General features: G+C 41.4%; 1 protein-coding gene across 2 annotated transcripts; it reads right to left on the bottom strand.

Annotated features, from left to right (window-relative positions):
- Positions 1-3,468: 3,468 nt before the first annotated feature.
- Positions 3,469-22,101, bottom strand: ETNPPL (ethanolamine-phosphate phospho-lyase). 2 transcript variants are annotated; one of them, XM_067735364.1, is made up of 14 exons: positions 21,879-22,084; positions 20,834-20,995; positions 19,073-19,191; positions 18,647-18,806; positions 17,364-17,438; positions 13,458-13,548; positions 12,407-12,523; positions 10,775-10,857; positions 9,730-9,955; positions 8,670-8,824; positions 7,896-7,985; positions 7,556-7,686; positions 6,231-6,298; positions 3,469-4,889 (listed from the first exon to the last, which is right to left on the bottom strand). In XM_067735364.1, the coding sequence occupies exons 3-14, from the start codon at positions 19,125-19,127 to the stop codon at positions 4,761-4,763; spliced, it is 1,380 nt and encodes a 459-aa protein (XP_067591465.1). In that variant the 5' UTR covers positions 19,128-19,191; positions 20,834-20,995; positions 21,879-22,084; the 3' UTR covers positions 3,469-4,760. The 2 variants fall into 2 exon arrangements, with proteins under 2 accessions (XP_067591465.1, XP_067591464.1); XM_067735363.1 differs by lacking the exon at positions 20,834-20,995 and having other exon boundaries at positions 21,879-22,101.
- Between the last annotated feature and the right edge of the window lie 1,831 nt (positions 22,102-23,932).

The following is a 23,932-nucleotide window of genomic DNA, read 5'->3' as shown; positions in this document are numbered from 1 at the left end:
TATAAAAGTTGAAAGGGGGTTTATAAAAGGGGGTATCCTGCTGTATGTGACCTTTTGGACTTATCTTTCACTTATTATTATATTGATAAGATTTATCCATATTGCTGTGTGGCATTGCAGTTCATAATTTTTCAATGGTGTGCTGTCAATCTTCCATAGTTTGTTAATCTACTTCACCACTGAGGGGCATTTGTGTTACCAGGTTTTTCCTGTTATGAACGGCCCTGCTGACAACATGAAATACCGGAGAAGACAGGGATCTGCAGGATCGCTTATAAATTCCTGGTAAGAATATAAATCGGGGTAACGACTTTGCTAATAGTTTGGCATTGCCTACTAAAGTTGAACACGCACATACCCTAAGCACTCGGCAATTCAGTCCTAAGCACACACTCCACAGAAATTAGTGCAATGTGCAATAGAGATGTAGAAAAGAACAGCCAAAGCAGTGGGGCAATGTATTTGGGAAAAGTTCAGAACCCTCAAGCTCAGGGAATGGGGCTGGGCTGGGCTGGGGGTGGAAGAGCCCTGAGGTGGAGAGCAGCAGCCTTCAGAAACCCAGTCAGGCACTCGCCCTCCACAGGATAACTCCTCCAGGCTTTACCCCCCGAGGGAGAAGCAGCTTTAAGAGGGAGATTGGATGTCATTCCTTGCCACAAGAACTTGGAAATGGAGGAGTGGTGGGAAAGTAACTGCCTGAGGTCAGTTAGTCCCCACCTACCTTTCTCATCCTGACCTTTTAAACTGTGCTATTACTGTTGGGGACACCTGGAGCTGAGGTCCGAAGGCACTGGGTGTCCCAGGGCACTGGCGAGGGTGGAGCCAGGGCAGAGCCCGACCATATCCCCTCCTATTTTCTCCTTTCCACACTGAGCTGGACGGCCTCCTTCCTGGACCACCCTAGCCCCAAAGTCTGACACCAAATTCAAAACACTCCCATCCAGGGAGGTCTGTTTCCTCCATTTTCTCACCATAGTTTCTTCAACCGCAGTCTCTGAGGGGAAGGAATCCACAGTTGTTCAGCATCTGGGTGGGATGTGTGGGTGTTTTCAAGTTGACACCTCGGAACGCACTTCATCGTTTCCTGCCTAAGAGTAGATGTGTGTCTTATGTAGACACGTTTCTTGTGGTTGCCATTCCATGATTACTTTCTTTTTAGAATTTTTTTAAAGACTTTTTTTTCTTTTTTTCTGACAGCACAAGGGAACGATTTAAAATGCTGGGTGGGGCCTTCCCTGGTGGTCCAGTGGTTAAGACCCTACGCTTCCACTGTACGGAGCGCCAAGGGGGAGAAACACCAGGCTTAGAGGTAAAATGTTGAACACTTTCTGAGATGCAACCAGACAAGGGTGTCTACCATCACCAATTTTGGTGATGATCGTATTAGATGTCCTAGCCAGTGGAGTAAAGCAAAAGAAAAAACAAAAGATATAGGGATGACAAAAGAATAAATAAAACTGTCATCATTCTCAGACGATGTAATTATATATATACAAATCCAAAAGAATGGACAATTTTTGGAATTTGCAAGTGGGTTTAGCTAGTTTACTGAAATCAGTCAATTATGCAAAAATCAACTGAACTTCCAAACACCAAGAACAGTTGGAAAACAAAAATTTAAAAAGATGCTATTTACAGTGGCACCAAAATACATCAAATGCCTCTGAATAAACCTAACAAGATGTAGACTTGGAATTCAACAAGGCATAGATGCCTTATTTCAGAACAATGAGGAGAAAGTCTTGAATTTTCTTTTCTACTTTAGCTTGTTGTTCTGTCTTGGAAATAGAGCTTTCCCCTTGCTCTCCCTGAGGAGCACCCCTCCACCCTCTATTCACAGTGAGCCCAGGGTAAAGCCTCTATACCTGCTCACCTGTAATGCCCCAAATGAGGTCTTCCCATTCAGTCAGGTGAGTGCCAACCCTTCTCAGAAGGATGTCGGCAAGAAACTCAGTGCTCTTCAAGGCTTCACTAGAAAAGGCCACCTGGACTTCCCTGGTGGCCCAGTGGTTAAGAATCTGCCTTGCAATGAAGGGGATGCCGGTTCAATCCCTGGTCAGGGAACAAAGATCCCACATGCTGTGGGACAACTAAGCCTGTGCGCCGCAATGAAAGATGCTGCATGCCACAACTAAGACCCGATGCAGCCAAAAAAGTAATAATAAATTCAAAATAAATAAATATATATATATTTTTAAAAAGGCCACCTGTGGTTGTTTCTTCAGTCCCCAAAAGTATGATTGGGATGGACATACTTGGCAGTTGGAGTCACCCCTAGAATGGGTCCCTGGCCTGTGGAGTAAAAACTGTTATAATGGAGATGGCCCCATGGAAGCCTCTGAAACTTCCCTTCCACACACCTGCCCCCACTGTCTCCAACCAAGATGATAAGTAAAAAACAATAGAACAGGGCTTCCCTGGTGGCGCAGTGGTTAAGAGTCTGCCTGCCAATGCAGGGGACACGGGTTGGAGCCCTGGTCCGGGAGGATCCCACATGCCGTGGAGCAACTAAGCCCGTGCGCCACAACTATTGAGCCTGCGCTCCAGAGTCCATGAGCCACAACTACTGAAACCAGTGTGCCTAGAGCCTGTGCTCCGCAACAAGAGAAGCCACCGCAATGAGAAGCCCATGCACCACAACGAAGAGTAGCCCCTGCTCGCCCCAACTAGAGAAAGCCCATGTGCAGCAACGAAGACCCAATGCAGTCAAAAATAAACAAATAAAATAGATACACATTAAAGAAATAAAAAATGTTAAAAAAAAAAGGACAATAGAACATTCTGGGCCTTGATTAGCCACTCTTAAGAATCTAAAGCATGCAGGGGTCGCTGTCCTCCCTATCATCTCTTCTCTTAATTGGCCAACTTGGGTTCTACAAACTGGATGACAACTAGAATGGTGAATGGCTGCATAGCTGGTCAGGAGCCTGAAAGAATTAGAAGGTCTGTGGCAAAAGGAGATATTGGGCAAGGGCATATGCATGAATATATGGAATAAAGACCACATGTTAAGATTTTCTCTATCCCATGTTAATGTCCACCAAAAAGCATCCACCCCAGAAGAGGCACTGAACAGCCAAGAGGGCAAAATAACTTGGCCGGTTGACATCAGCCCAGCCTTTGACATTAGCCAGCTCACAAAAGGCACAATGGCACACGAGCAGAATGGCCACAGTGGCCGAGGTGGCAGCAGCTCCTTTGAAGGAGACAAGTGCTTTCTGAGTACACGAGTGCCCACAGGAGTGCTGATCTGCGCTGTGAAAAGTCTGATTGTCCTGGAATTAATCTCGTTTCCTAGAGGCAAACCACAGAGACCTCTATATTCTCTCCTCTCCGCCAGCTCCTGGGAACCCATCTCAGCGCTATCCAGCTTGGATCCGCAGTCAGTTATATGTTTAGGAGGAAAAACTATTTAATAATGAGACTTTACATTTTGACAGCATTTTACCTTATGATGAACTCAGAAAGGAAGCTTTTTCACATTTAATTTATTTCTCAGCTCTCATGCAACAGCCCTAGCAAAATTATGATCTCTTCTCTACAGAACAGAAACCAACAAACAAAACTTAGTAACTGTTAGGAGGGCAATAAGATACTGGGAAGTCAAGGCTAAAAGTCACATTTCTTCCAGGTCAGTACGTGAGCCTCCAAGTGGCTGTCTCATGGCACAAGCACTTTTTTTTTTCTTTCTTTCTTTTTTGCGGTACGCGGGCCTCTCACTGTCGTGGCCTCTCCCGTTGCAGAGCACAGGCTCCGGACGCGCAGGCTCAGCGGCCATGGCTCACGGGCCCAGCTGCTCCGCGGCACGCGGGATCCTCCCGGACCGGGGCACGAACCCCTCGTCCCCTGCATCGGCAAGCGGACCCCCAACCACTGCGCCACCAGGGAAGCCCGGCACCAGGACTTTTAAGGAAGAGATTCTTGAGGTTCTGGGTTTCCTCACTTCCCTTTGTCAATCTCTGGTTAGAAATGTGTGTATCTCTATGTGTCAGGGGTTGTGCAAAGGTGATAAGCTGGATGAGAAGAGGAAGATGATTGGTGGAAAGTTAATTTCTCACTTAACAGGTAAGTGACTTGCCAAGGTGACAGTCTGAGTAGTCAGAGCTGAGGTCTCCCAACAGCATGTTTAGGAGTGTTTCTAGATGTACTCCTTGTTTGGCCTCTTCACCTCCACCCTCGTCCCCACAGGACCATGATTAACCTAGTTCCCCAACAAAAGTCCAAATTATTCATTCACTTCTTCACATTTGCTGTATGTGATTTTTTTCCAAGTGGCGTTGATTTTACTGCCCCAGTGTTCTCCGCAAAGGAACGGTAAACATTTTTCTGGTCAAACTTTTTTGGTTTACATCATCTTTTATTTTATTATAGTCCATAAATATATACAAATTAAATCATTAAAGAAGTCATAGTCTCCAAAGTTCAGGAACCTACTACTGTACTTTGCTCTGTCGTGTCAAATATTAAAACATGAGACGTAAAACTTCCAACTTAATAAATATTCCATTTGAAGCTGAAATTGAGTAGAATAAATGAAGTACTTTCAGAAATCTCAAGTAAGGAACTAACAGGCTAGAGGCTAAATCTTGACAAGTTTGATTATCACTTGGATTATTCTTATTACTCATTTACTTTATTTATACCTCTGAATGGAATGCAGAGTCTTCCTTTGGCGGGTATAATAGAGCTTTAACAGAAGGGACACTTCCATTCATTGTGTGTAACTCCGGACATTTATCTTGCTGTAAGATGCTCGTCTCTCATGTCTTGAGCCTCTTACTGAGCAGTGAATGTTTATCTGTGCACAATCCATTTCTTTTTAGGCTGGGATTTTCTTTGGGGTCCGGGCTGCCGTCACTGAGCAATTCCGAGTGGGCTTCCTCAGGCATCTGCAAGACAGACATGGGAACTCCAGCAGGCAGCCTGCCTCTAACCCGCCCAGCCTCCAGGCTCCGCAGGGCTGACTCCACAGGCCAACAGGCAACACGGCACGTGGGAGAATACAACACAACACAACACAACACGACACAACACAGCAATGCCCCTTGTTCCTCCCTAACTCTGATTACTACTATTTTCCACAGACATCTGAAATGTGATGTCAACCTAAAATCTGGGACTGCAAGCCAAAATTTCAGAAACGCGTGCTAACTTCAAAGTGGGATTTCTGGTGGGAACTCCGTTTTTTGTAAGCTCCTTTTCTTTCTTTCTTCTTCTTCTTTTTTTTTTTTTTTTTTATATACTTATTTATTGGGCTGTGCCGGCATGTGGGATCTTTGTTGCAGCATGCGACCTCTTAGCTGCGGCATGTGGGATCTAGTTCCCTGACCAAGTCCCTGTAAGCTCCTTTTCAATGCTTGCTTGGTCCTGACAGCTGTGATTCTGTCCCAGACTCAATAAGCCACTCTCAGACAGCAGAGAGGCAGTGATTTCTAGCATTGGTTTGTGTTTGCACCAAGAGACAGAAGCGTCCTGTTAGCAAATCACTTGCTCTCTCATTCAAAGGGCCTCATGTTTTTCACTCAGGAAAAGGACTTTGCTGACTACCCTGGATGTGCAGGCGGGCTTGAGTGTTCCTTTATGCATCGAAGTCATAAACAAATAATTAATTATGCAACAAAGCCTGTCAAGTTTTTGCCTTTCTGTTTCCCGACCAAGGGAGCGCTTTCTCACACCCTGGGCAGCTCAGGGAGAGAATGGGGAAGCCCTCTGCTGGAAGCACATCAAATGCAGAAACTAGGCCACTCCATGCCAAATGGTTCCCAGGCCCCGCCGCCAGTCGAAGTTTCTTCTTTAGTTCACTTGAGGACCAAACTCTGACATTTTGGAATCACACTGCTGATGCTTTTGCTGACTAAAGAGCGGTGTGTGGGACTTTGAGTCAGTGTCAGACATCCCTCAGACAAACAGGAAGGAGCTTAGGACATCTGTTATCTCTCTATATATTTTGAAGGCCCTCTTTGCAAGCCTGAGGGGGTTTTTGGACTTTTTCTGGCGGGGGGCGGAGTGTAGGAATGATCCTGTAAGAATGGTTCTTTGGTTTTATTCTTGTCAAGTGGTGAGGCGCTTGCCTTAACTGTGCACTCAGAATTGTAACAGTAAAGCCAACTCTAGCAAAGGTGGGTTTTATTCTAGAGGTCATTGTGCAATTTTTTTAAATTTGCACTCCTTTTTCTTAAATTCCCCCCATTTTAAACTTTTGCCCTAAATATGAAGTAACTGCCTCTTACCTTGGTTCTGCACGGAGTATTCTCAGAGATCACACTCTCAGTTTTGGTTCCAACAGCTTCTTCTAAACCTATGTCAAGGAAGATACAACGGACAAGACAGAAGAACATAAAAGTCCTTAAAAAAAAAAAAACCACCCTACCCTATTTTGGTAACTAGAGGGACACCCTGAAAGAAAACTAGAGAGGTACATGGTTTTAAAAAGTGTCACTGTTACAATAGCTGCTTTTAAACTTTTATTGTAGCATTTCATCGTTACAAGTGGCGCTGAGCCTATGTTAGCTCTGCCTTGCTCACTTTGTTAAAAAAGAATTCTTTAGCCACACCACTAAAAATGCCTCAAGCTCTGAGCTGAATTTTAAGTAATAGTGACGGATTTGCCCCAACCTATAGTCTCTTCCACCTGTCCCTTCAAGAAACCAGAGGCATCAGGACTGTTGGCCAAGTTTGGGTGTCTTTTGGTCCAAAGACAGTGACCGTATTATGAATAACTTGGGGCTGACTCTCAACTTTCCAAATAATAATGATCTATTTTGTATGCTGTACTGATTCCTGGCTTAGCCTTATCCCAACCCCAAGAGGCTGAGAGGGAGCAGAGAAGTAGAATCTTAAAAATATGACTAAAAGCTCTAACATTTGACAGTACTTTATGTGTTTCAATATGGTTTTACGTTGTTACCTTACTTGTTAATCTCAATTTATGCTCATAACAGAAAAATAAATTAACCTAATTATTTAACAGAGGTAAACAAAAGATGAATTCCTATGACAGGCTATAATTCTGAATGACAAACATAAGTCTTCAAAAATTAAATTGTAATAAGTGAAATACAAAGTCAAATGATAACTATATAACTATATTAACCTATAACCTTTATATATATATATATATTTAAGATTTTTTGATATGGACCATTTTTAAAGTCTTTATTGAATTTGTTACAATATTCCTCTGTTTTATGTTTTGGTGTTTTGGCCCTGAGCCATATGGGATCTTAGCTCCCTGACCAGGGATCGAACCTGTACCACCTGCATTGGAAGGCGAAGTCTTAACCACTAGACTGCCAGGGAGGTCCCTAGCTTACAATTTTTATTAACAGCATTTCCCATATTTTCATAGTACAAAGCTCAAAGACTCTTACACTGCAGCATCTGTGGTGCATGGTACAATGAAGACATGCAATTATTTTTAACAAGTGAAAATAAATGATAATATAAGTGTATACAATCATTTCCACCCTCCTTCACTTCTGCCAGTGCAAGTTGCACTGTCATGTCTGACCAGAGTGTGGGTGAGGGCATCTTATTTAAAGATCTGTGGACAGACCTGTTAGAATCTCATCCAGCTGGTCCACCATAAACTTGGCATCTTCTTCAGTGAAGCACATAGGTGGTTTTATTTTAAGCACATTCCTGTGAGGTCCATCGGCACTGAGAAGCACTCGCTTTTCTTTCATCCTAATGAGTGCAGGAAATACATGCGAGTGCATATAAGTGATAACTAAGATTATTTCAGAAGGATGTGAACAGAGAGCACTTTCATATTCACATGCAAGAAGCCCACATTTGTAATTGCATGAGTCTTAAGCTTGTCTCATTTGGGGAGATGAGAGGAAGTAAAAAAAAGCATTCAAGCCAAGATACCAAACGGTGAGGGGTGTGTTTACTTGTAGATGATGTGCTGAGCTTCAGCTGTGGCGGGGGTCCTTTCCTGATGGTCCTTCACTAAGTCAATTCCAATAAAAAGGCCAACGCCCCTGAGGGGGGTAAAGAAAGGGAACTTGACACACTTTATTAAGCATTGCATGGTCACAAAAAATTAACACTGTCCTCAAACTTCAGTTTGATTTGAAGCTGAATGTGATTCTCTTTAAAGGGTAGTTGTTATTAGTTCTAATTAATCCAAGATACAAATCTAGTGTCCACAGGACTTCCTAGTTTTTGAATCAAGTTAGTTTTTGTCAACCAGTTTTTCTTTCTTCTCTTAATTGTAAAAAAAAAAAAAAAATGATAAGGCTTAAAAACAACCTTGTCATGCTATTTAACTTCTCAAGACATCAACTATGACAAATCTTTAATCTTTACATATACATATGAAAATGTTTTCATATATATATGAAAAATAGTGAGTTTTCTTGGATGTCATTTTTAATATTTTTAATAGATCATTTAGAGTTACCTTAAGTTCCTTCTTTTCATCTTTTGCCTGCTGAAATGATCCTGGCTTAATTTTTTTCAAAAAAGTATAAAAATCAGGAAAGATATATACCCAAAAGTTAACAGTGATGATATCTGGGTTCTGGATGGAAAAATGAGTTTTGTTTTTTCAGTGTTTCTAGATCTGCTTTTGTGTTAACTTGTTTTAGATTTATAAGATAAAATATAACAAATTTTCATTTGGACAAATGAATAACTGCACGACAACTTTACGATAAATATACCTGATATCTCCTATCAAAGTATGTTTAGCCTTCTGCTTGTTCAGTAACTTGGTAAGATAATTCCCTACTCTTGTGGCATTTCCCTGAAGGTCTTCATTTTCAATTACATCCAGGATGGCCAAACCAACAGCAGAGGATACTGGATTTCCTCCATACTGTGGAAAAATGATAAATGAGAAAATAGAAGAGTTGAATTTGTGGTATTGCTTCATCTATGAGAAATTTGGCTCATACATAAGCAAGTAAAGATATAATTTCAATAAAAATTTCCCCTGTGATATTAGTTTATTAGATTTAGAATAGAACATGATTCTATTCATTTAAGATTGAGAATAAAATTCTAAATTATATATAGCTGCAAAACTGGTATGAAGGATTATTGGGGAATTTATAAGTTCGTCCAAATGAAAAACAGACATTGTGTTGGGAATTAAGGATTTTAGAGTGTGGTTTAGTTAGGGGGATGTGGGTTTCAGTGCTTGAATATCTGTGTGAAAAAAGCTAAGCAATGACATTTTCTCCAAATAATTTATGTTCTTAGATTTGACTCTAACTTTTAGCTGTAACAAGTCCTATTATACATACTGCACAAACTAGAATAACCTTTCCAAACTTAAAGCTTATAACTTTTAGGGGTAAAATCAAGGAAATAAAATTTCCCAAAGATAGAATTTTAGTTAGTATCTCCTCTGACAGCCCTGTAACATTTATAGTAGTGAATCATCTTAGTGAAGTGTTTTGGGAATTTAAATGTGATACAAAACAAAAAAGATCATATTATCTGTTAATGAAATATCATAACCTCTAGAGTTTAGCAGGGCAGCCATCTGTCATTGGAACAATTAATAGAAACATTTTAGGAAGGGGAAAGATACACAAGAAAAAAATACAAGGAGGATTGTGTCAGATAGAATGAAATATGGTTAGATCAAAATTTGGCTAGGGTCCTGGCGTGGTTAGCTGGCAACAGTGAGATTTATTCTTTATTACATTGGAAAGAAACATAAGAACGTGCATTATTTTTCCCTCTTAGCACTAAAGTGGGGAGGTCAAATTTTACCGTATTGAAATATTCCATCCCAGAGCTGCTGAAGGCTTCTGCAATTTCTTTGGTTGTTACCACGCATGCCACTGGGTGGCCATTGCCCATTGGTTTTCCCATTGTGACGATGTCTGGAACGAAATCTTCACCAAACATTTGGAAGCTCCAGAAATGTCTCCCAACTCGGCCAAAGCCTACTTGAACTTCATCAGCTATAAACACACCTCCTGCTCCGTGTACATATCTGAAAAGCAAAAGGGCAGCCTGATGCCTTCAGGTCACTGAGAGTCCCCAAACCCTCCCATAAGATACAGACTATTGAAAACTTTAAAAATGTTGTTAACCTGAAGTCTGTAGTCTTTGTTAAAAACATTTCAGTGTTCAAATCCCCAATGACATCTATGTGATATCATTGACTTTGAAACATAATCACATAATTTCCAGATTAGATATATTCTATATTGTTTGGGTTTGTGCTACTTAAAGTAAGCTCTACTGCCGTTTTTTTTTTTTTTTTTTTGCGGTACGCGGGCCTCTCACTGTTGGGGCCTCTCCCGTTGCGGAGCACAGGTTCCGGACGCGCAGGCTCAGCGGCCATGGCTCACGGGCCTAGCCGCTCTGCGGCATGTGGGATCTTCCCGGACCGGGGCACGAACCCGCGTCCCCTGCATCGGCAGGCGGACTCTCAACCACTGTGCCACCAGGGAAGCCCTACTGCAGTATTTTAATAGGGAAGAAAAAGAAGTGAACAAGAAGTAGTGTTCAGCAGGTTTAATCGTCAAATTTTTACTAATTAGTAAAGCTTGGACACCAACTAATCAGAGAAGAGGCCAGGTGGGTAGTGGGAGCACAGCAGTGGAGGCTGCCCTGCTGGACCTTGTGTAAACCCTTTATTTGCTGGATCTTGGGAAGGTGGAGGAGTTCCAGGAGTCCTGGGTGGCAGGCACTCCCAAGTGGCTATTTACCAGCTAGTCTGGAAGTATTTCAATATCTTAACAACCAGGATGGCCCTACAGAATTGTCACAGTGCCTTCAGTTTGACCAAGGATGCCCAAGTACATACTCTGCCACTTTCTGGAAGTAGCCTGCTGGAGGAATTATTTGTCCGCCACAACTCTGCATGGATTCAGCAATAAAGGCAGCAATCTATACAAGAGAAGATGGGGTCAAAGTCCATTAGGTCCTCCTCCCGTTACCCCCTAAAAAAAGAGGACTTCTTATGGAGAAGGTGACTTAAAAAATGGTTGGGAATGGACCCATGGCAGGAGACAAATTGGCCATTTGATTAAAAAGATGTCCACGCCGGAAATGCAAGAATTCTGAAGCATTAGTTTCTGAAATTTTAGGGTACCAATGAAACCATCACGAGAAAATGGTGGAGAGGGTGCCTTCCAGTTCTCCATTATTAATTTAAATGCAGTGTTTTCATTAGGAACAACTGAATAAGACTGATGTTTTGATTAGTCTTTAATATGAACCTCTAAAAATTTACCCAGGTTCCAAACACATCACTGGGGTGCCTGTTTGCTCAGCTTGGTAAATTAGGACTGCCCGAACCTGGAATTTGCACTAAGGAGATGAGAGGGTGACTGGTGGCCACGAACCTTAGTTATTGTGCTGTATTTCTGGTTCTTGCCCTGAACCAGGCTTACAACTTAACAAAATTAGGCAGTTCACAAAGGAACTAAAGAGGATGTGTTCTAGAGGCTAAGAAAGGAGAAGTAAAAACAGGTAACACTAAATTAAGAGAAAGCATAGAAATAGTATGAGATAAGAAGTCAAGCAATCAACTATACTTCAATTAAGAAAAAAAGGAGGGGGGAACTAACGTTCTAGTCCAGACTACGTCTTTTAAGATATGAAAAACGAATGGGAAGAAAAGAAGAAATAGTTAAGGAAGGCAAATGACTTTCCAGTCATTAAGATAAAAATACTTGAACTGGAAAACACACAGGCTTCATTTTTATCTCAATTAAAAAGCTTTTTTTATTGCCATGTTGATGCCATAAGCCAATTGAAAGGCAAAGCATGTGTCAAATCATGTAAGTAACTCCATGTAAGTAACCCCTGAAGGGGCTGAGAAATACCGTTCAGCTAAAGACAGTAGGGTGAAGACTGAGAAAATGGAAACTCTTTTTTTCCTAGTTGGGAGGATTCTGGTTTGTTTTAGAAGTTCAGACCCATATTGGAAGAACATGTTCCTGCCTTGTCTTACGCAGGCTCTTCGGTTTCAGGAAAGTTGACCCAGTTCTAGGGAATAGCCAAGGCTCCCCGGGTCCAGGAGTCTGCAGTGGCCCCAAGGCCCCAGGGCCACCCTGCCTCTTCCCTCCCTTCACCTTATATTAGCCCCTCGTGCTACTCTCAGTTGGAATGTTCTGTCCGTGAGCTATCACCTTTCTTAATTTTCTCCTCCTATCACTTTGGACCAGAGTCTGCATCCCAGTGGGAAAGTCAGAATTAGCCCACCAGTTCTGAAACAGGTATAGTAATTACATTTCCAGGATAAATAAAAATAGTCTTAGAGGCATGACTATAATAATGTACTTTTTGAAATAGGAACTAAGTAAAAACGTAACTAGAGAAGAACAGAAAGCGATTTGAGATCTAATCCTTTCCCACCTCTCCAATGTATCACAATGATTTCAATCTATTTTATAAAAGATATTAAAGTGTTTCCAAAGCTATAAATACAAACCTTCCTTCCACTGTTATGAGTTTCGTCAATAATTTTCTTCACTTCGTCGGCATAAGCACTGGCCGGGTCTGTATGGTCTTCTCTGTATTTTCCTCTGTAAGTATCTGGAGCTGGTGCCTGAAAACATCAAAAGATAAGAGTTTCTCATGATTTGTCTCCTGGACAAATGAGCTTTTAAGAAAGGGCCTTTCCCTCGAGGAGCATAATATTGTAGAAAGGTGACTCATGGACTTAAGTGACTCTAGGTTCTTTTGCTCTTTTTCCTTAACATTTCTGAATTCTGTGAGACGTGAAATCTTTGCATTGTGAACAGGAACTTGGATTTGCTCCTAGGCCCTTAGAAGTCAAGATTGCATCTCTAGTCACATAAGGGACAAATTCAAACAACAAGTGTGATTATGTTATTTGAAAATTTCAATGAATGGAAACTGTATTAACAATTCTATATTGAAAATAAACCAACACTTACCAACTATATAGCAAACTGTAATCATTCAGAAAGCTAGTGCTAGTGCCTTAGCACTAATTTCAGATCTTAAAATTTTGAAAGAATGTATTAATGATTCTCTTAAAAAAGTCTACTGATCCTTAATTAAGCCAAATGAGTTTTACTGTTTCAACAGCTTGGTTTCTTTATTTTCTTTATTAAATGATATTTATTTTACTTAATAAATTTACATAATAATTTAGCATAGAGTAATTTTAAGACAGTCATACACACTTGATGCAACTCTGAGTTTCAAATAGGCTTCAGCGATAGAAAAAGTAATTTAAACATCAAGGGGCAAGAAAAATAAAATGAGAGCTGTGAATAAGAGCTACCACTACCTCTATACTAATTTGTATGGTACTCATCCATGGATTTGAAACCACATCTTGTCATTAACTAGCTCTTTGACTTTAGCAAACAGATCTTTGCTAAAGATCTGTAACTGCTCTAGATCTTAGTTTCCTTTTTCATGGTTTCATTTCAATGCAAGGATTGGACTGGGTTATCACTGGGCACTCTTCCAGTAGTAACATTCTGATTCTTGGATTCCAAGATACTTACCACATGCACAAATTCTTTCTTGACATCTTTGCCCTTTTGAAATTTATATGGACTGATCTCAATTAAAGATGATAGGTGACCATGGTAAGCACTGAAAAGAAAAAGGACGGTAACCAAAATCACTCAAAGAAGGATGCTTTTCTAGTGTATGAAAAATAGTACTGCACATCATCCAGGGAGAATCTCAACATTGGTGCCAGATTTAACTATATGGCATCTAATTTTTCACGGTAGGACTGGCCATTAATTTGTCCCACTCTCCTGATCCAGGTAATAAAACACATAGAAAGCCAAGTATGTAACCTCATAGACAGTTATTTTTAGCAGGAAAAAACTTAATTTCTTTGGATTGCATTAACTCTGCTAAATTAGATTATCTAAATGTAAAACATTAATTTCTATAGCTTCATGAGAAATTTCAGATGTATATATTCTTTAAATGTATTTGCTAGTTACATTTTAGTAAATTTTAAAAACAACTTTATATCACAGAATGGGCTGTGTTTCTGTCTGGGATGGTTTCAAAGGGATATCCAATTGCTCAAATGAAAGTTGGTAAGGAACAGGAGGTCTTTTCTAAGAGAACTAAGATTAAGAGGTAATCAAGTGGCTATGAAATTCCTTTCTTTCACTTAAAATACAGATGGCTATGATATTCCCTTTTATGTTTCTTGCCCAGAGCTATATAATTGGGAGGCCTGGAGAAGAAATTATAAAAGGCCCATGAATAGATAAAGCAAAGAGGGAGGACTTCCCCTACCGTAGATTAAAACATGCTACAAAGCCATAGTAATGAAATTAGTATGGTATTGGAAGAAGAACAAAGTCACGACTGGGACAGAAGTGAGCTCAGAGACACAGCCATACATAAATGGTAACACAGCGGCCTCTTGGTGGAGTCAATATGAAGAGCAGTTATAGAGGTAGTAGAAGAAAATAAAGAAGAGCATCTTTGTGATCTGAGGGGTGGGGATGGGTGTGTGTGGGGGGAGAGATATTAACAAAACTTAGAAAACCAAACCATAGGATGAAAATGTCAACTATTTGATTTAATCAAATTTTTGGAGGTTGGACGAGACCATGGACAAAGTTAAAAGACAGATGATAGATTGGGAAAAAACATTTGAAATGTCTCAAACTAAAAGAGATTAATGTTCAAATGGTGGTTCTTAAGTCTATCTGCATATTAGCTTCACTTGGGAAACTTTAAAATCTATACCGTTTCCTGGAATCCACCTCTAGAGATTTTCTCTCACTCTCTTTTTTTTTCTTCTTTTTTTTTTTTTGCGGTACGTGGGCCTCTCACTGCTGTGGCCTCTCCCGTTGCGGAGCACAGGCTCCGGACGCGCAGGCTCAGCGGCCATGGCTCACGGGGCCAGCCGCTCCGCGGCATGTGGGATCCTCCCGGACCGGGGCACGAACCCGCGTCCCCTGCATCGGCAGGCGGACTCTCAACCACTGCGCCACCAGGGAAGCCCTCTCTCTTTTTTTAATTTTTAAATTTTTTTGGCTGAGCCGTGCTGCATGCAGGATCTTAGTTCCCCGACCAGGAATCAAACCAGCAACCCCTGTGTTGAGAACTCAGAGTCTTAACCACTGGACTGCCAGAGAAGTCCCTAGAGATTCACTTTAATTGGTCTGGAGTGGGACCTGGGCGCTGGCATTAAGAAAAGAAAATTTCCCCAGGTAATTCTAAAACACAGTCAAGGCTGAGATCCTCTCATCTAAACTATGCATGCAAAAGCAAGGATGGAAATCCCAACAGAAAAATGGGCAAAGAATATAAACAGGTAATTCTCAGAAAGGAAGTCACAAATGCATCATAAGCATATGAATAGATACTCAAACTCATAATTAGAAATTGCAAATAAAAACAACACTGATAGGGACTTCCCTGGTGGCACAGTTGTTGAGGGTCTGCCTGCCAGTGCGGGGAACACGGGATCAATCCCTGGTCTGGGAGGATCCCACATGCCGCAGAGCAACTAGGCCCGTGTGCCACAACTACTGAGCCTGTGCTCCAGAGCCCAAGCCACAACTACTGAAGCCTGCATGCCTAAAGCCCGTGCTCTGCAACAAAGAGAAGCCACTGCAATGAGAAGCCCTCGCACTGCAGTGGGGAGTCGCCCCCACTTGCTGCAACTGGAGAGGGCCTGGGCGCAGCACCGAGGACCCAGCGCAGCCAAGAATAAACAAACAAACAAATAAGTAAATTTATGAAAAGGGAAAAAATATCCTGAAAATTAAAAAAAAAAAAAAAACCCAACAACCCTGATATCATTTTATACCTATTAGATGGCAAAAATTAAGAAAAAAAAAAAACAAGGTAGGATATTCTTAGTTTTTGGTGAGGATACGTGAAAATTGGACATTTCACGCACTGGGAAGAGCGTGCAACCACTTTGGAGACTGATCTGGCAGGATTTGGTCAAATTGACAATGTTTACCGTACCCTGTACCCCTATGGCCTAGCAATCTTTTTACTGGGTGCTTTATCCCCAAGAAATTCTCAGAAAGGTCCATAAAGGCACATGTACAAGGGCACTCACTGCAGTGTTGCTTGTGGTAGCTGGGAGTAAAGGGCAGTCACAGTATCTATTCTGTGGCAGGCAGGCAGAATCACGCCTCCCCTCCCTAAAGATGCCCATGTCCTAAGCCTCAGAACCTAAGAATGTTACATGGTAAAGGGGACCTTGCAGATGTGATTAAATTAAGGATCATGAAATGGAGCGATAATCCTGGAGGGTCAAATGTTATCACAAGAACCTTTATAAGTGAAAGAAGGCAGCAGGAGGATGGTGGTCAGAGATAGACGAGGTGATGTGAGGATGGAAGCAGAGGCTGGAGTGATGTAATGTCTGGCTCTGAAGATGAAGGAGGGGACCACAAGCCAAGGAATGCAGGCATCCTCTAGAAGATGGAGGCAAGGAAACAGATTCTTCCCTAGTGTCTTCAGAAGGAGTGCAGCCCTGTTGAACCTTGAGTTTAGCCCAGTGAGACCCATTTTGGACACCTGACCTCTAGAACTATAAGAGAATATATTTATGTTGCTTAAGCCACTATGTTTATGATAATGTGCTGTAGCAACAATAGAAAATGAATACACCAACCAACACATAAAACAAGAGAAGCCTATAGAAGGGTAAGAAATGAGGTGCATGTTCAATTCAACCCTTTGTGTCTGAGATTAGTGGGGTGGAGAGGTAGAAAAAAATTTTAAATCTCACTGAAGATGGAAGTTATCAAATTTCTTGTTTAAAATATAATGAATTCATTTTTGAGAAGTAAAACTAAGTAGTGACTATTAAAAATCACAAATTAATGAGAAAGAACTATTTTTACTTGGCTATCTGTTGTCTTTAAAATTTGCTCTAGGGAATTCCCTGGCGGTCCAGTGGTTAGGACTCCACACTCTCACTGCCAAGGGCCCGGGTTCAATCCCTGGTCGAGGAACTAAGATCCCACGAGCTGCATGGCGGGGCCAAAAAAAGAAAAAAATATATGCTCTAAATTGTTATCTTTTAAATTAATTAGGTGAATAATCACAATTGTGACATGAATGCTTGGATTTTTAAGAAATTATATTTTTATTCTGAAAAAGATGGAGTTACACACACATTGCAGTGGCTCAGTTAACAGTTAAATGTGTGAAAAGTAAACCCTGATTCATGCAAAGCCCATGAGACCATGACCACAGCACCCAAAAGAGCTTCCAAGTACTTGGAAGGAATTAAGTGTCCTTCAGGCCTGAGCTGGCCTTGAAACCTATGCATAACAAAAAAGAAAATCCTTGCGCCATATATCCAGCCTCCTCTATACATGCTTATGGTATTAGTATGGAGAGGATCGATATAATTTTGTCTCTGAAGGCATTTCCTGCTTAGAAGTCTTGTGTTCAGGACTTACTGGTCAAGAGTGATCACGTCTTGGTGGCCTCTGAACTGCCGAGCCAGGCGTAAGGCTAAGTCATTGGCTTCAGATCTATTAAGAGAGCAGAGAGAAAGGGACAATGTGACATAAGCCCTTTTAAAAATCTTTCAAACCATTGTTTACAAAGTTGAGGATTCCAAAGTCTGTTTAACTTCGAGATTATTCTTTGTACTACTCCAGGTCCTGTCACCTCCAGTCTTTGGTGACACTGCTCTCTCTCTAAGGCTAATCACTCTTTGACAGTATAGGATTCTTCATAAGTGAAAGTCAAATATTATATTTAATTTATTGAAGGCAAGAATGCCTTAGAACAACAAATTAGATCCGAAAATGTCCTAATTCTTTACAAAGAAAAAAGAAAAATCTTCTGCTTATAAACCAATCTTCTGGTTATTTGATTTTAAGGTGTCTCACTGAAAAGAGAAAATGGATCACAGAATCATAATAGAACATTCACAGGATTTCTAATAGTTTTAACTCATATATATCATTTTAAATTTATGCTGTATAGACAGATTTCCTCCCACTATAACATTGTACAGGTGAGCTTTTCTCCTGTCATTAAACATGTATTTTCAAAAACATACTTTTTAATGTCTGCATAATATTCCATAGAATGGACATATCTATTCACTTGAATTGACTCATTCCTTCTTTGTGTTTGTGTTGGGGAAATGCTTACTGCCTAAGGAAACAAATCAATCAAAAATCTTATAATACTTATATAACTTGTTTAGTAGTTCTTTTTTTGCCAAAATTCCTTATTCATGCTTTGAAAGAACTATCTAGGTTCATCTAGCTTCTTTAGCTACTTACTCTATTGCCCAAAGAAGTGGGTGCCGTTTGACTAGTTAGGTTTTCTCACACGAACACCAGACTTGGATATTTTTGCCAATATTTTGTTACAACGCAAGTAATCCATCCTTTAGGGATACTTAAGGGTATGCTTTCCCCATCTTTCACCAAGGAAGCTGTGGTAATAAAAAGCTGAGTGGCATGCACTTGTTAATCATGGGACTGTTGTTATAGGCTGTGTCAGGAGTCCTGGAACATGCTGTCAGGTATCTTATCTACAAAGGGCTGGTGGGTCAAAGCAAAAGAACCAGAATGGTCAGGTCCCCCATGTGGGGTCATTAGTAAACGGCAAGAATCTTGGGAAACCTTTTTAGATATTTGTGCTCCACCAGCAATCAAACAGAAAAGAGAGGAAACAAAGAGATTGGTGGGAATGGGGATGGGTGGAAAACCTCAGAACATACCCTGAATTTGTAAAATAGCACACAGAGAGTCTGTCCGGCAGGGTTGCTGACAGGCGCTTGGCATACTCAACAATGTTGTCGTGGAGGAATCGAGAATTTGTATTTAGTAGTTCCATCTGTTTCTGGGCAGCTTTGACCACTTCTGGGTGGCAGTGTCCCACTAAAATTTAGAAGACAAAAGTCCCCAAAATGAGTTACAAATCTAAATGCCTGGGAAGTGAGGGGCATTCTGAAACAAGCAAAAAAAAAAAGGTTGATTCTGTTCCTCTCCCACATTTTGTTCTAGCTCTTCCCCGCCTAGGACTACTGGCCCTGTTCAGCCGAGGAACTGCAGCTACTGCAATTCCTGGGACAAATATCAACGGTGCCAAGTCTGCCTTACTCCAGAAGCGTATCCTTCAAGGCATGACAAAGACAGCACATTACCGTGGGCTACGTTGTTGATGCAATCCAAGTACTGTTCACCTTTCTCGTCAAACATGTACTGCCCCCGGGCTCGCACTATTTTGATGGGATCCGCAGCAAAGAAAACTTTGCAGGAGGGCCTAGAAATAATGAAAGGAAACATTTTGGTCTGGTAGGACTGCTCAGTGTTTTTCCTTCTCAATGAAGGTCACGATCAGTGGAAAATTACAATTACGTAAAAGAAAGGGAAAACACAACCTGGGTGACATACTGTTTTTTTTTTTTTTCATTTCATTTTAGCCTGGGACCTTTTACCTTAATCCCCCATCCGTGATACTGCTCACATTTCTTATGCTTGTTATATTAAATTTGCCATGATCTGACAACTCTATTTAGAAGCACAAGGATCAGCTCTGACAGCTCTAATTACACAAACCAGTAACTAATTTTCCTTTGAGAAACTTTGTTCAACCAGGAAAAAAAAACAAACTTTTTTTTTTTGAGGCTTCCTATGGGTCAGGAACTGACAGCTATTACAAATATTATCTCATTTAATCCTCCCAACAATAATATGAGTTATTATCATTCTCATTTTTATAGTTGAGGAAACAGACACCGAAAAATTAAGAAGCTTGGTTCAAGGTTACACAGCCAGTGAGAAAACCAGAATTTGAAAGTAGACTGTCTTGATCGTAACTAGATTTATCATGGTGAACATTTTGAAATGTACAGAAATATTGAATCACTATGTTGTGTGATAGTTACTAACGTAGTGTTGTAGGTCAATTATACTTCAAAAATAAACTCATAGAAAAACTCATACTAGGGATATAATTTATATGTACAACATGATAAAGATAATTAACACTGCTGTATGTTATACACGAAAGTTGTTAAGAAAGCAAATCCTAAGAGTTCTCATCACAAGGTAAAAAATTTTTTTTTCGATTTCTTTAATTTTGTATCAATATGAAATGGATATTCACTAAACTTATTGGGATAATGACTTCATAATGTAAGTCAAATCATTATGCTGTGCAACTCAAACTTATACAGTGCTGTATGTCAATTATATATCAATAAAATTGGAAGAAAAAAAAAAGGTGGACTGTCTTATGCCATAGCCCAAAACAGGGCTTGCTTGCTAATCTAATCTCTCCCTCTAATCTAATTTGTAGAGAAATGAATAGCGCTAAAAGCTAAATACAAATAACTTAGCGTTAAATACTATGCAGGAGATTTTACAGATCATTTTCATGTCTTTTGATTGGTATTTGTCCTGCATCAAATGGATTTCCCTTTCTTAAATAATAAAATCCAATTATTATTCTAACCCTTTAACCCACTCTTTTCAGCATAATAAAAAGTCACCCATATTTTTGGTTATTTGGATGGCTGGCTGGAGTACAGATTTTAGCAACATAGAAACATCACAAAGATTTCTGAACTTGGTTCTATGGACATTTAGAAATTAAACAAAATATTATTTTTATTTTGGTGATTTTGCATGCACAAAAAAAATACCACATGCATTGGAGGTAGTTTAGAGGGTAATTAGATACATATTAAATGGATATGCAACTGTTTAGAAAGTATTGTGATTATTGTGAATAGGTAATTAAATTTTAAAATTGCCTAAGATTAAGCATCATCAGCTAAGATGAAACTAATATTTAATGAGAATTTCTTCTTGGTTCAAATTCAGCTGTTAGTTTATACCTACAAGTTAAAATTCAGAAAAACCCTTCGTTATGAATGTGGGCTGAAAACTTCGGACTTCACCTTGCCTCCTTGTTAATGTACTTCCCATCTTCTCACTCAGACTTCAGGTGAAATTCTTTCTCAGTCATTCCATGGCTACCATTCCTCCTTTCACAGACTTTGTTCTGCTCACGTCAGAAATCATTAGGTTTTCATTGGAATCTAACTATATAGGATTGAAAACTAACAGAAAGGAGTGCTGATTAGAAAAAGGGAAGGAGGTGATCCGGTAATGAGGTATCTGACTATTTTGACCCTATTGCGGGGGTTGAGAGAGATTTAACTAGTCTCCTAAACCACCTAGAAACCTCCTGGGTTGAGAGCAGATCAAATCTCAAATCAGATCACAAGGTAACTTGACACTACTAGGACCAGAGTCCAGGTCTGACCTAAAGTTCGGTCCTGTACGCTCACCAAGTTGTCTATAACACGAGTAGAACAAAAGTAGACCGGAGAAAACACTGCATCTTTAAATTGTAATGAGGGCACAGCTGGGGAGACCAAGGTGAGTAAGTGGTATCTTACTCTTAAGAAAGTGGTTTCAAAGTTTTTTTACTGGCTGGATTAACCTTTTACTTCTTAACCAAGCGTGCAAGAAGAAAAAGTTCACTTTAAACAAAAGTTGTCATAATGAGTTTTCATTGCCATCGTCAAAAATATTTCGGAGTTCAGTTTTCTAAAACTTTCGAGGTGGTGGGAGCGGCGGAGAGCTACCCGTCGCCCTCCCAGAGCCCATCGCTGGAACGGCGTTCTACTTCAATGGCTCTCAACCTTCACGGTCAATTCCCCCAGCCGGCCGGCCAGCAGCCCTCACCCCCTCGGCGGGCTGCAGAGCGCGGGGACCGCTCTGGAGCCGGCTGGTCGGCAGCCCCCTCGGGCGGAGGCGAGGCGGGGCGCTCCGGGCGGGCGGCGGCGCGCGTGCGCAGGTGCGGCGGGCGGGTGGCGGTCCCGCACCCCGCCGGCAGCAGCCCGCTGGCCCGCTCCCTGCCCGGCTGCGGCTCTCCGCCCCCCCCGCGCCGGTGATTCCCCCTCTCTGCGCCTTTCCTCGGGGCTGGGGAGCGCTCACGCGATGTGCTTCCTCCTCAGCGCCAGGGTGTCTTGCTTGCTGTATAGCTCGCACATGCTGGCGGGGTGCCGGGCGCTCCCAGGGGTCTCCCCTCTCCGGTCCGTTCGCCTCCCTCGCGAGCCCGCGGGACTGTCTCAGCGGTGGCCCTTTTCTCTCGTTTTCCCCCGTTGGGTCCCCTTGCCCCGGGCGTCGGAGGTCAAAGGCGGCACCAACTAGCCAGGGTCATCTCCCTTTTAAGTCTTGCCCGGCCTTTGCCCTTCGCCAAGCCCCACCCTCACCCTCCTCCTCCGCCTGGTGCCTGCCTGGCAAGTGGCTGGACTAGCCACTGAGTCGCCACCCACCCCAGCCCCCCGCCCCCGGGCTAACTGGCTCCTGTTCCTGCCCTGCTGCCCACTTCGCCTCCCCACCCCTGCTACTTCTCCTAACTCGCCTTTTATTTCCTTAAATTTGCCTTGCCATGGCCTTTCTTCCTCCTCTGCCTGTGAATTCCCTCCTTCCCACTTTCTCTCTCCCTTTCTTTTTTTCTTTCTTTCTTTCTCTTTCTTTCTTTCTTCCTTCCTTCCTTCCTTTCTTTCTCTCCCTTCCTTCATTCCTTCCTTCCTTTCTTTCTTTCTCTCCCTTTCTTTCTTTCTTTCTTCCTTCCTTCCTTCCTTTCCTTTCTTTCTTTCTCTCTCTTCCTTCCTTCCTTCCTTCCTTTCTTTCTTTCTCTCCCTTTCTTTCTTCTTTCTTTCTTTCTTCCTTCCTTCCTTTCCTTTCTTTCTCTCTCTCTTCCTTCGTTCCTTCCTTCCTTTCTCTCTCCCTTTCTTCTTTCTTTCTTTCTTCTTTCCTTCCTCCCTCCCTCCCTCCCTTCCTTCCTTCCCTCTTTCTTTCTCCCATTATTTTCTTGTAAACATTCAAAGGGAGGCACTCTCTGGAGACATCAGGAGGTTCATCTCCATTCTCGTTTTGAGCATATTCCAATACCATAATCTACTCAACAAAAGTAACAAGCCTTATGCCCTAAGGATAAATAACAGGGACTCAGCCTGTTATTTGTTGGGAGGGATAATATATACCGTGTTTCAGACACCTGCTTTAACAATAATTGCACTTCTAATTTCTCTGAAACTATACAGATTACAAAACATTCACTTGACTTATCTGGTTCAGTCCTCAAAACAGCCGCGTGGGAGATGAGCCTGAGAGTCACCATCCCCTTTAACACACGGGGACAGTGATTGCGGACCTACCTGATGGTGAACTTGGAATTCATTCCTAGGTTTCTTGACTCCTTTAGGATGATCTTTTCACACTGATCAAATTTGAAGTTAAACATGTGGACAGAAGGAAACCTAATTAACTATAACGTTAAATCATAAATTATTTGACGAAGTAGAGATCATCTGGTTTAACCCCTCTGTTTTGTAGATAAGAACAGCTAGGTACAGGAAAGGTAAAATCTCGCTCAGGGTCACGCAACTACTTAGCCATAGAGTTTAGATGAGATCATTTCATTCCTTGTGTTTTGAAAGACAGCAGAGAAAGCCTGATTTACCCATAAGAACACACTTGCTAAATGTTTGTAACTGACCTTTTTCTTGAATAAAGTTGTTTTTAATTAATATTAATGCCCTGCAGGAGTAGTAGAATAACATTGCCTAAGACAGGTTGAGAAATGGAGTTCTATGACGAACAGTGTGTTAAGAATTCTAACTGTTATCAGTGAAGGGCAGAAGGCACTTAGGAAACTTGCAACAAATCCCAATCACGTAACCTTGGTCTAGTTCCATACTTGAAAGAAGTATACACCTGCTCTCAAACCACCTAGACCTGATGAAGTCACAGACAGCCATGCTCCCTCCATAAACTCCATGGTCCCTTGTTATTTCCAGTGCTTTAAAGTATGTTCTTTAAATAATGCTGGACTAAGGGTCTTGGATTCTTGAGCTGGTTCTTCCATAAACTAGCTGGGTTTCTTGATCTTTTGGAGGCCAAACTTCTTTAAAATGTTCAAATTTTGTGTTAAAAAGAAACCCCAATCATTCTCTGACTAACAACATTATAAGGAAGGCTAA

Source organism: Pseudorca crassidens, chromosome 4 (genome assembly GCF_039906515.1).
Source record: "Pseudorca crassidens isolate mPseCra1 chromosome 4, mPseCra1.hap1, whole genome shotgun sequence".
Classification (NCBI taxonomy): domain Eukaryota; kingdom Metazoa; phylum Chordata; class Mammalia; order Artiodactyla; family Delphinidae; genus Pseudorca; species Pseudorca crassidens.
Note: the sequence above shows the minus strand (reverse complement) of the source record. Positions and strands in the feature narration are given on the sequence as shown.